The sequence below is a fragment of the Silene latifolia genome, chromosome 4 (assembly GCF_048544455.1).
Source record: "Silene latifolia isolate original U9 population chromosome 4, ASM4854445v1, whole genome shotgun sequence".
NCBI lineage: Eukaryota > Viridiplantae > Streptophyta > Magnoliopsida > Caryophyllales > Caryophyllaceae > Silene > Silene latifolia.
Genome location: NC_133529.1, coordinates 27,451,503 through 27,465,359, shown reverse-complemented (window position 1 = coordinate 27,465,359; position 13,857 = coordinate 27,451,503). Strand labels below are relative to the sequence as shown.

General features: G+C 38.6%; 1 protein-coding gene across 1 annotated transcript; it reads right to left on the bottom strand.

Annotated features, from left to right (window-relative positions):
- Positions 1–2,288: 2,288 nt before the first annotated feature.
- LOC141651279 (uncharacterized) lies at positions 2,289–12,452 on the bottom strand. The gene is made up of 2 exons (XM_074458998.1): positions 11,853–12,452; positions 2,289–3,062 (listed from the first exon to the last, which is right to left on the bottom strand). The coding sequence occupies exons 1-2, from the start codon at positions 12,450–12,452 to the stop codon at positions 2,289–2,291; spliced, it is 1,374 nt and encodes a 457-aa protein (XP_074315099.1).
- Between the last annotated feature and the right edge of the window lie 1,405 nt (positions 12,453–13,857).

Genomic DNA, 13,857 nt, shown 5'->3' with positions numbered 1-13,857 from the left:
TAAAGAGATCGAGACTCGAGAGGTCTATTGCAGTTCTTATTACTATTAGTAAGTAGCGTCTTCAATGAAGTTGATTTTGTAACAGATGTTTTGGCACTACAGCTAGTGTGATGCGAACATCATTGTTGGCAAGTTTTGCAGGTCCAATAAGCGGATGGCTACTCTGTTTTGCTTTGTTCGGGACTATAGTTTACTTCAATTCACATGTTTTGTCCCGTACTTGATACTCGGGACATTATTTTGATCTGGTATGACACTTCGATTAACAAACGATTGTTATTTCTTTGCTGAAATAATAGCCGTGTTTGAAATGTCATATATTAGGATATTAGGCCCATTAGGGCCGAATATCATTAGGGTTAAGTTATGACGGCTACCGTCTAGGGTTTAGCCTAATGTGATTTATTATATAAATCGTGTCCATGTATTCAAGGAGACACACAATTCAATAATACAATTCTCCCTTATACAATCTCCCCCCTTATAATCTTAACATGGTATCAGAGCCTCGTTCTTGAGGTCTCTATAAACCGCTTCCGCTTTCTTACCGGTGGGTGGCCGGAAATTTACACCCATCGGTAGGATTTTCAACCACAAACAACAATTTCCTTTTTCTGAATTCAAAAAAAAAAAAATTCACCCTACGTAGGATGTCATTAGGTACAATAATCAAGAATCATCATCTTATCGATGTGGCAGGGGCACCACTTCGTCCCTATTTTTCTTTATTTTGATTTAAAATTCTTTTCTTCGATTAAGGTGGTATTTAAATTGACTGGCGAGTTACGCAACTTTAACCACCATGATGGTGGTTCCGATCTATTTGGAGTTCGAAAAACTTAGCGTTCTCCTAACTTTAAATTAACGGATAATTTTCCGTTTTACTGAAATTTGTTTAGGTCCGATTAGTGTTCCTAACAAATTATTTGATGTTCGACAAGTCCGAAAAACTTAACGTTCTTGTTCGAAGAAATTTCTACCGAGTCTTAATACTCGTTTATTTTACCAACCTTGCGAAGACGGAGATGGATAATGAAGACGAAGAAGTCGATGAAGATTGATTTTTCTTATTTTAATTTTATCTTGATGTTATTGTAATTCTCCAATCGTAAAGTTCGTACTATGTACTGCCTTTACGATTGCGGGAAGGTATTAGGATATTAGGCCCATTAGGGCCGAATATCATTAGGGTTAAGTTATGACGGCTACCGTCTAGGGTTTAGCCTAATGTGGTTTATTATATAAATCGTGTCCATGTATTCAAGGAGACACACAATTCAATAATACAATTCTCCCTTATACAATCTCCCCCCTTATAATCTTAACATCATACTCGTACACTCAATTGTTATGGATTTCCGTTTTGAAATGTATCATTCAATAACTATCTATTTCTATTGTTGATAAATTTATACAAGTGGACAACTTAGTATGTGACGTGTGCAAGTGGACAAGTGAGTTAGTGAGATAACACCTTAGTAGTTTAGTTTATCATTATTTTTCTTATCTCTTTGATTTTTATGCCAAAATGAATAAATAATAAATGAGCGAAACGGAGGGAAAGGAGGAGTATCATGTAACATAATCTTAAGATTGAGGGGCAAACCGGCTACGTTGGCTCGATGAATTCCTATAATATCGACCAATGTTGTCAGGATCGGGATTCTACTTTGGATCGATGGGGAGGATAGGATCGAATCGGTAGAATCGGATCGTAGAATCGCAAGATTCTACAAACTCACTAAATATAATTTTTTATATGGTAAAAACATATAATTGAAAATCAAAACACTTATTTATTAATATTTATTCATAAAATATTGGTAATTAATGATTTTAGTATCATTGTACGAACAACTTACACGAAATTTGGTTTTACGGTGTCATTATATAAAAATAAATATTTTTTTTTATTATGGAATCGGATCGTAGGATCGTAGAATCGTATTATGATCTCATCTCTAGAAATTTTCAAATTAAAAGGATCGTAAGATTCTACAACTATGATAAAATCGTAGGATCCGGGATCGGTTAATCATTTTTGGATCGTAAAATCATTGGATCGAATCGCGATTCTGACAACAATGATATCGACTGCTCAAAATTAAAATGCCGTACGTATTAAGACGGTCTACACATAGGTTGGTAGATATTGGTCATAAAATGAGTATGCAATATTCTTGGAATTAGTTAGATTAATTCTATCATAATTAGTCAGATTAAATGTATCATAGTTGCATTTATTGTATTCACATAGGATTGTTTTTTTGAGGGAAAACGTGGGAAAATTATATTAAATCGATCTCCGCCAAACTTGTGACGGAGTCCGGAAAATCAGTTACAAAGACTCTCTCTTCACCGGCTAATGAGCACAATCTAGCCGTAAGATGAGCGACCGTATTACCTCCCCGTTTTACGTGCGAGACATTCTTAACTTCTAGCAAAGAGAAAAAACGACAAATATCATGAATACAAATACCAATACCACTACGACTAAATGCTCTTCGGGATACCGCTTTGGCGACATTAAGGGCGTCGGATTCAAGTTCCACCACATTCAGCTCAAGTCTCATGGCCATCTCCAACCCAAATTTCAACGCTTTCGCCTCCGCCACTTCCACTGACCATCCTGCTCGGTGTCGTCTACTAGCCACGAAAACAATTGCACCACTCGAATTCCGTCCCACCGCACCCAACCCCACCTCAACTCCATAAAAAATGGCAGCATCACAGTTAATCTTCACAATTCCCTCCTCCGGCACGCTCCAAGCCCCTGCCCCAATATCACCAACAATACCCCGACTCACCACTGCTCCAACCTCAGCCCGATGCCCTTGATAATCTGAAACCATTCGCGTCAGGCCCATAATCGCTACCTCCGGACTTCGTTGAACCTCCTCAAAAAGATTATCATTTCTAATCGACCACATTGCCCAAAGAATAGCTAAAAATCGTCCCTTCTCCTCACCATGTAAGGTTTCAAGCGCACCTATCACCCAAGACGCAAAAGACGTAGTATCAATGTTGGACAGAATCTCGTCAAACCCAGACGCTTCCCAATACTGCCTCGTACCCGGGCATAAGTACAAAGCATGTAACACCGTTTCAGCATCGACCCCACAAGACGTACAAATATCATCGGGGCAACAATGACGTCGAAATAAGTTGGTCTTAACCGCTAGCACCCCCGAACAAGCTCGCGCGCCATATAAAATGAATAAGCTTAGGTGGTACGTTCAAGCCCCATATTATATTCCAAGCCCGGTCCCCGACACCTTGTACCGCTCCCACATTATCACCAACCGCCAATCCCATCCCCAACCAATACCCTGTACGAACCGAATAGTCCCCTGTCTTCGTCGACCACCAATACAGTGTTGGAGCTGGTGTCCTCCACAAATTAGTGTGATAACATTTGTAAATCTCTTACAGGTTCGCAAGGGTATACTTCGTATATTTAATCAGTTGATTAACGTTTACCTAATAACGGTTGGCTTGCTAGAAAGTTTGACGTTATTATCATACAGATGGCGGTGATCAACTGGTCCCTAAAGGTCACACCTATAGGACGTATTTGAGAAATGTGGTTATAGAAATATAATCATATTGATGCCCAAAAATGACTAAAAAGTTAGTCAATGTGTTGATGAGATAATTATTTAATGAAAATTAAATAATATTAAGTTGAGACGAATTAACTGTCAATTCGTAAATTAAATATAATAAGTTATATTTAATTATATATATATATATATAAGGTTAGTTTGGACGAATTAATCTGTTAATTCGTAGTTAAATATAAGCAGTTGTATTTAATATCAACAAGTTGAATGTGTCATAGTGGTAATAGTGAGGGTACACAAGCCAAGAGGTCATGGGTTCGATCCTCACTAGATGACAATTTAACACACTTTATGCCAATTTTGCTAGGACCCGAGGTTAATTCTAAATCATTTTACTTATGTTTATGTATTTTATTTTATGACCTTAGATCATCTTTATTATATCGTTATAATCCTTCATATTAAAGGGAAGTATACAGATTATTTCCCACAAGTGGTATCAGAGCACTAGGCTACGATTTTAATTTTGATGATTTTCATAAAATCTGTATGTAAACGATAAGATTTTCGAGAAGAAAAAAAATTAGGGTTTCGTTTTTATTTGGATCGAAATTTTTATGCCGTTTTTTTGTGCCGTTTTTTTTTCGTTTGATGATAGTTTTTCCATTCTATTTTTCATATTATAGTTTATAATCAGTTAAAATTATCATATGAAGAATTGGTAGTTTTTGATTTAATGCAGATTAAGTTAAAATCAAATGGAATCGTCATATTTACGATAAAAAGATTGTTTTTGCTATATAGTTTTTGGCATATAAATTAATCATGTTTATTATTTCATATGCTAATCATGTTCTAATAGCAAAGGTAAACAATTGATCATCAAATCTTGTTTTAGGGCATATTGCCGCAAAAAGAAAAGAAAAAAAAAGGGAGGCCGCGTTTTTTTTTAGGGTTTACCGAAAAAAAAGAAAAAATTTTTTATGTTAATTTTATTTTTTTTGGTAAACCGAGGAAAAGAAAGAAAAAAAAAATTTAGGAAAGTTTTTTTTTTGCCTTTTGCCGAAAAAAATAGAGAAAATTTTTTTGGAAAGTTTTTTTCCCTTGTTTTTCCTATTTACCGAATTAGAATAGGAAAGGAGTTGTTTTTTTTATTTATTTCAGCCGTGACAAATAAAAAAAAAAAAAAAAAACTTTTTCCGTTTTTTTTTTGCCGAGACAAATTTAAAGAATTGGATTTTATTTTTTTTATTTTTGGCCAATTAGTTATTGTGAATCGGTTCACAATTTAAAGATACCGAGTTATTTTAAAGCAGTTTAAAATTTTGACGGATAGAATTCATATTACAAGTTTAATATGGATTGAAATGAAATTAATGTGATTAAATTGCGGAATTGTCACTTAATTTAATTTAAATAGATGGTTTGGATAAATTAATAAACATAATTAATGTATTGTATTATGTATGTTTAACTTATTTTAGTTGATGCTTTTATTTTTGATGAATGAATTTTATTTACGTATTGAATTTTTGCAATCGGTTGTAATTTGTAATACTTAGTGTGGCCTTAGTCAATCATGTTTTCGTAATGAAGGAAACATGATTTTTATGTAATTATGAGATCTCGAATCTCCTTTATTTTAGTTTTGGGTTTTGAAATTAGAATGTAATTAATAGGTCAATTATGTCATTTTAATTATTGTAATTTCAAAGAAGACTAAAGATGAAGATTCAAGCTCACTCCCGCTACATGGATCAAGATGGAACATCAAGACAAGCTTCTCGGGTCCAAGGATGGATTCCAAACTTGTATTTATTGTTCATTTTGATAGGATAGGCCACACTAGGACTTTTACTGTTTTTTTTTACGTTTTTCATTTTATTGCTTTTCATTCACATGCTAGTAATTGCATCATATTCCGCCTAAAACCAAACCACCTACTACTAAAATGCATGAAAATTGACTCATATAGGTTGTATGTTAGTTTTCATGGACATGCAGATGTCACTGTCTTTAAGCCATCACCTTAGTTTAAATCATTCTCGCATGCTAGATTATAGTTCACTTAAAATGAATTAAAAAGTTGATGGGATCTTCCTCTAAAACGGAAATTGAGATTAGTCTTTATAAGGGCAAACATCTATGAGTCCCTTCTTCGTCGGTAGGCCTAATATGACCCCTTCTACGTTGGGTAAGTAGTTGTGTTGACTTAGTTTACCTCAACATCATAGTCCGAAGAGTTTCTCGTGATTATGATGGACTAAAGATAGAATTTACAGATATTTATCGACCAGGAATTCTAACGGTAGAATTAGCTAACAGGTTAGCTTATCAATTTACAGAGAATTGAGTCTTGGGGTCATTTATATAATTCTTGAGGGAGGTCAATTGTATAAATGTTTTTGAGTCTTCGCGTTATGACATTAGTTCATTAGACTTAAAATAAAAACGATGCATGCTTATTATTTTATTCTTCTTTCGCAGTGTAGAACACGCTTATTATCAATAATACTGTTACAATAAATGGCTGGAAATAACGCAATCCCAATGCCTAGTGCCACACTAGACCGTTCGTCCTGGCTTAAAATGTTCATGGACTAAATGAATCAGTCCACTCGATCAAGAATGATGGGTCCAATTTTGCGGACCGGGAGGCGGCACTACGGAATGCGCCATCTGCGACGGTAAGCTCGGGTATTTAACTGAGCCAATACCGGTCAACCCAGGCCCAAATGCAGGAGCCAACGAGTCACTCGCTTATAGTGATTTCGTTATGGAAGCGGGTGCGATAAAGAACGTGCTCATCTTTGCAATGGAAACCAAATTGCAGAGACGCTTTATTGCCCAAGGTGCAAACAATATTTTCACCACGCTCACTAATGAGTTCTCAAAGGCACCGAGAATCATCACATATGAGCATACCTGTCGCTTCTTTGATGCGAAAACTCCGAAAGGCCAACCGGTTAGCCCACACATTCTTCACATGATTGAGAATGTCGAGAAACTGAGTCACCGAATTGTAGAATCGGTGAGAGCATTGTCATTGACCGAATGCTTCATTCTCTTCACGATGGTTTTGCCCTTTTCGGGCGAACTACTACATGAATGACTTGAAAAAGAGTCCTCATGAGCTACACTCCCTTCTCGTATAGACCGAGAAGGATATGAAATTGAGTGGGAGCATGAAGCGGGATGTTCTCACGATTCACAACAAGAGTAAAGGTAAGGGCAAGGCTCATGGCGACCTAGGCGTGTAGGTAAGCCAAAGTTTAAGAAGCAAGGAAAACGGTAAGAGTGCGCCCGGTGAGACTAGTGGCTCACAGGGCAAGACAAAGAGCAAGGGCGATGACATAGAGTGCCACCATTGTCACAAGACTGAACATTGGAGGAGGAACTGTCCCGTCTACCGTGAGGACATCAAAGCGGCCGTGTCGCTCTGTTGGTATGTCATCTTATATTCATATGATTGAGATTAACCATGCAAGTTTTGGAACTTGGGTACTTGATCTTGGTTGTGGTTCTCATCTGTGTAATCATTTGCAGGGCCTAAAGAACTTCATACCTCTCGAAAAAGGTGATGTGGACTGCGAGTCGGGAATGGAGCACGAGTAGGCTGCTGCGCCTCGAAGGGAACATATGTAATCCAACTCCCTAGTGGTTTTGAGTTATCATTAAATAACTGTTACTATGTACCCAGTTTATCTAAGAACATTATTTCTGTTTCCGTACTTGCTAAAGACGGTTTTACATTTTCAATAAAGGATAATAGTTGTATTTTCTCTTTTAATGAAATGATTTATGGCAAAGCAGTTTCCATGAATGGAATTTATATCTTATATCAAACCACGGAAGTATTACACATGAATAATAAGAAATTAAAGGTTGGTGACAAAGATCAAACCTATCTATGGAATTGTCGAATGGGACACATAAATGAGAAACGCGTAAAGAAACTCGTCGATAATGGGACTATTCCCTCATTCGAATTTTCTGCATATGGCACGTGTGAATCATGTCTCATTGGCAAGATGACTCGAATTTCCTTCAAAGGTGTTGGAATGCGCGCTAGTGACCTATTAGGACTCATACATACGGACGTATGTGGACCTATGTCAATTACCGCTAGAGATGGCTATAGATATTTTATCACTTTCACGGACGATTTGAGTAAATACGGATATGTCTACTTAATGAAGCATAAAAGTGAGTCCTTTGAGAAATTCAAGGAATACCGAGAATAGGGTCAGAACCAACTGGGTAGAAAGATTAAAGCACTCCGTTCGGATCGGGGTGGCGAATATCTTTCAAATGAGTTTGATCAACACCGAAAGACTGTGGGAATCGCTCTACGATTAACTCCACCTGAACACCTCAATTAAATGGTGTGTCCGAACGGAGAAATCGAACCTTACTTGATATGGTTCGATCCATGATGAGTCACACCGTAGTGCCCGATTCATTATGGGGTTATGCTCTTTTGTCACTTGCTCTTATACTTAATCAAGTCCGTCTAAAGTCAAGCGTCGACAAGACTCCATATGAAATATGGAAGGGAACGGTACCTAACTTGTCCTTTATTCGGGTTTGGGGCTGCGAGGCTTATGTCAAGTGGAGACACGAGGATAAGCTCGGCCCGCGATCGGTCAAGACATACTTTATAGGTTATCCAAAAGGAACATTTGGTCATTACTTCTATTCGCCAACCGAACATCGAGTATTTGTTGCGGCTAGTGCGACGTTCTTAGAGAAATAATTTCTCGAGAACAAGTCGAGTAATAGAACCTTCGAGTATCGGAGATTCCAGGAACCAACAACCGAGGAACAGATGGAGGAAGCTGTACCTCCAACAGATGATACGGTTAATATTCCCGAGGAACCTAGGAGGTCGGGTAGAGACTCTCATCCTCCAGGCAGATATACATTGGTATGGTCGAGGAGAATGATGTTTTACTTCTAGAAAGTAATGAACCCGCAACCTATAAAGGTGCTATGGCCTGTTCCGACTCAAAGTTATGGCTCGAAGCCATGCAATCCGAGATGGACTCCATGTATGAGAATAACGTATGGGATCTGGTTGATTTACCTAATAAGGTAAAACCTCTACAGTGCAAATGGCTTTACAAAATAAAGCGTTACAGAGACGCGAACCGGACATCTATAAGGCACGACTTGTGGCAAAAGGTTTCACTCAAGTGCAAGGATTGCATTATGATGAGATTTTTGCACCTGTAGTCATGCTACGTTCCATTCGGATAATCTTAGCGATTGCCGCATTTCACGATTATGAGATTTGGCAAATGGATGTGAAAACCGCCTTCTTAAACGGTTATTTGGAGGAAGAGTTGTACATGGTGTAACCCGAAGGTTTCATAGATCCTAAACATCCTAAGAAAGTATGCAAGCTTAAGCGTTCCATTTATGGACTTAAGCAAGCTTCTCGGAGTTGGAATCATCGTTTCGACCAAGTGATAAAAGAGTATGGTTTCACTCGATCGGTCGAAGAACCATGCTTATATATCAAGTCGAGTGGGAGCAAGATTGTATTCTTGATATTGTATGTCGATGACATACTCCTGATTGGGAATGACATTCCTCTCCTATCTTCGGTTAAAGAATGGTTGAAGAACCATTTCCAGATGAAAGATCTGGGTGAGGCACAGCGTATTTTGGGAATCCGTATCTACCGAGATAGATCACGACGGACGTTATCACTTAGTCAGGAATCTTATCTAGATAAGGTTCTTGAGAGGTTCAAAATGACCAACTCCAAGAAGGGGAACCTTCCTATGACGACTGGGATGCAGTTGAGCAAGTCTCAGTCACCCACGACGCCTGAAGGTATTGAGTGCATGAGTCGTGTTCCTTATGCTTCTACAATAGGATCGATCATGTATGCCATGATATGCACACGTCCAGAAGGGGCATATGCATTGAGTATGACGAGTCGGTACCAAAATACTCCAGGTGAGACACACTGGATAGCAGTCAAAAATATCCTCAAGTACCTACGGAGGACTAAGGATTAGTGCGACTTATGAAGGCGATACTAAGCTATGCGCAACCTATTCTGTGAGATGCTAGCTTCTAAACGGATCGAGATGATTCAAAATCTCAGTCCGGGTTCGTCTTCACTCTTAATGGTGCTGCGGTCAGCTAGAAGAGTTCCAAACAGAGTGTTGTAGCAGATTCTACTACTGAATCCGAGTACTATGCCGCTTCGGAGGCAGCAAAGGAAGCGATATGGATGCGTCAATTCTTACAAGGGCTTTCGGTAGTTCCTAGTTCGAATGACCCGATCACCATCTATTGTGACAATAGAGGTGCCATCTTCCAGGCTAAGGAGCCAAAGTCTAGCAACAAATCTAGACATGTACTTCGGAAGGCTCACCTGATCCGTGATTACGTGGAGCAAGAAGAGATAGTGATTGACAAGATTGCGACGGATGACAACATCGCATATCCTCTCACCAAACCGTTGAATTATGATAAGCATGTAGGGCATGTTAATTCCATGGGAATTAAACATGTTCCTAAGTTGTAGTACTTGATTATGGATTTGATACATTATCTTTTTCATATATTATTTATAACTTCATCGTTTTATATATATAATATTTTGTTTTTCATGTGGATTGTACTGACAACATTGAACGCCACAAAGTGAACTGAATTACATTATATTTGTTTTGGTCCGTAATCGCCAATGTGAGCTGATAACTCCGGCTATTATATTGTGCAGTCGATTGATGGTGGGTTCAACGAGCCATAAGTTAAACGGTTGACTAATCGATCACAGATACGAGATTATGACGATACCTCGTAGGACAACTTTTTGTGACAACGTAATGGAGTCCTAAATGTTTAATAACATTCGGTGCCAGGTCGTGGATAGGACATCCATTGTGTACCTAGAGTCGATTCTTTTGACTATCAACTGTCTCTTGAGATTAAGACAGTCTTTGGGTGACTTTGGTTTCTTTCTCACGGTCTACCGTAACTGGGCCAAGTAGATTTTTTCTGGGTCATTTCATACTGTGCTTACGTCTGCAGGATTCGAGTTGAGGAAAATATCCATCCCTTATCAGGTATAGTTATTTCTCAGGGCCACTCGAGGAGTTGTAACTGAAATGCATGATCATGCTCGAATGTTGATTCGTTTATCAGTTAAGTTACTCTCTAGTCGGGGAAATTTTAAAGGATATGAGAATCGGTTATCGCACATACACTTGTGAGGACAAGTGGGAGTTTGTTGGAGCTGATGTCCTCCACAAATTAGTGTGATAACATTTGTAAATCTCTTACAGGTTCGCAAGGGTATACTTCGTATATTTAATCAGTTGATTAACGTTTACCTAATAACGGTTGGCTTGCTAGAAAGTTTGACGTTATTATCATACAGATGGCGGTGATCAACTGGTCCCTAAAGGTCACACCTATAGGACGTATTTGAGAAATGTGGTTATAGAAATATAATCATATTGATGCCCAAAAATGACTAAAAAGTTAGTCAATGTGTTGATGAGATAATTATTTAATGAAAATGAAATAATATTAAGTTGAGACGAATTAACTGTCAATTCGTAAATTAAATATAATAAGTTATATTTAATTAAATATATATATAAGGTTAGTTTGGACGAATTAATCATTAATTAAATAGTTAAATATAAGCGATTGTATTTAATATCAACAAGTTGAATGTGTCATAGTGGTAATAGTGAGGGTACACAAGCCAAGAGGTCATGGGTTCGATCCTCACTAGATGACAATTTAACACACTTTATATATTTTTGGAAAGACCAAAAATAAGGAAATTTTTATTCCTTATTTCGGTCCATATTGGCCGAAAATTAGGAGAGGAATATCTTTCCTAATTAATTTGGTAATTCGGTCTATATAAGAGAAAAGGGGAGAATTATTTCAACCCTAATACTTTTTCTGACCTTGCCTCCTCTTTCTCATCACAAGAACACAAAGACAATAAAATTTTACAGAAAATTTTAGATTGATTTCTAGCATAATCAAAGGGCATATCTCAGATCGTCTTGGGTGTAACTAATAGGCGAATACCTACTTTGGTATTGTTCTTAGGCCAATTTTGCTAGGACCCGAGGTTAATTCTAAATCTTTTTACTTATGTTTATGTATTTTATTTTATGACCTTAGATCATCTTTATTATATCGTTATAATCCTTCATATTAAAGGGAAGTATACAGATTATTTCCCACATACAGTTGGTCAACATGCGAATTAGAGCTAATAGGAATGCTTAAAATTCGATTTACCTCATCAGGTAGCATTATTTCATGAAGTTTATCAACATTCCAGCAGCTCCCTGATTCGTCCAGCAGCTCAGCGACACACAACTCACCATTAGCTTCCAAATTCGGGACAGGGGCAGAACATCCATTAGCGCCAGGGATCCATTTGTCGTCCCACACGTTGATCATAGAGCCGTTACCCACTCGCCAACACAAACCTTCCAGCAGCAGCGATTTCGCACCCCACATACTACGCCATGTAAAGCTTGGATCAAACCCTCTACACGCCTCAAGCACGGATGAATTTTTGAAATAACGGGCCTTAAGAACACGGCTAACAAGGGACTCGGGTTTCGACATAATTCTCCAAATTTGTTTAGCCAAAAGTGCTTGGTTAAAAACTTTCAAATCTCGAAATCCCATTCCACCTTTCGACTTGGGCTTACACATCTTCTCCCACCTCCACCAATGAATCTTCCTCTTATTCTCCGTAGACCCCCACCAAAACATCGCAATCATAGCATGAATCTCGTCAATAATGCCCTCCGGTATTGCAAACATACTCATCATGTATATAGGAATAGCTTGCACGACTGATTTAATAAGCACCTCCTTTCCCGGCATAGACAATAATTTTTCTTTTCAACCTTGAACTTTCTTCCAAATCCGTTCCTTGAGGCACCTAAAAATGGCCTTCTTCGACTTACCTATAATAGTAGGTAGCCCCAAATATTTCTCATGCTTCTCGACCTCCCGCACTCCAAGCGCCCCAACCAACTCACTTCTCAAAGATGTAGCGATCTTTTTGCTAAAAACCACTTCCGACTTGGAATAATTAATTTTCTATCCCGATGCTCTTTCATATTTACTGATCACGTCAGCTATTGTCGAGCATTCCCTCATATTTGCCCTAGCAAAAAGGATACTATCATCTGCAAAGAAAAGATGAGAAATTCGCGGCGCACCACGACACACCCGTGCACCATGTAACTCGCCTCTATTCACCGCCTCCTTCAACAAATAAGAGAAAGCATCGGCACATATAAGAAAAAGGTACGGCAAAATAGGATTACCTTGACGAAGTCCTCTACCCGGTTTGACACAACCCGACGCCCTACCATTGATAAGGACCGAGTGAGCGACTGTTGAAACGCATAACATGACACGCTGCCTCCATAAATTCGAAAATCCCAGCCGTTGCATGACATCATCAAGAAAGCACCATTCAACCCGATCATAAGCCTTACTCATATCCAGCTTCATAGCGATAGTGCCATTACCCTCCCCACCCCTCTTCATAGCATGAAAAAGTTCAAACGCGATAAGGGCATTATCCGTTATAAGTCTCCCGGGCGTAAAAGCACTTTGGTTCTCAGAAATTACCTCGTTAAGATACGGTTTGAGCTGATTGGCCAACACCTTCGAAATAATTTTATAAATAACATTACATAAGCTTATTGGGCGAAACTCAGTAATCTTACGAGGGTTATTGCATTTAGGAATAAGAACCACATTGGTTAAATTAATACTCTCCAAATCGCCGCCGCCATCCCACCACCGTCGCACATAGCTGCAAATATCGGTACCCACAGTGTCCCAATATTTTTGGTAGAATAAAGCATGCATACCATCAGGACCCGGGGCCTTATTAGGGTGCATACCGAATAAAGCGGATTTAATCTCATCATCAATTAAGGGACGGTCCATATTAACATTCATATCCATCGACACAATCTCCGGAATGCATTCCAGTACGGTAGGTTCACGCACCGGATTGCTGAGGGCGAATAATTCCATGAAATAGCTGTTAATAATCCGTGCCACCTCCCCTTCATTCGTGCACCACTGGCCATTCTCATCTTCAAGACCCACTATCGAGTTGCGCTTCTTTCTTTGCTTGGCCTTATGATGAAAGTAGCTAGTGTTTCTATCGCCATCCCGAAGCTCGGTTTTGCGTGCTTGAGTATACCAGTAGGTTTCATTCTGCCTACGAAGCTCATCCACTTCCCCAACCAGCTCCCTACACCGC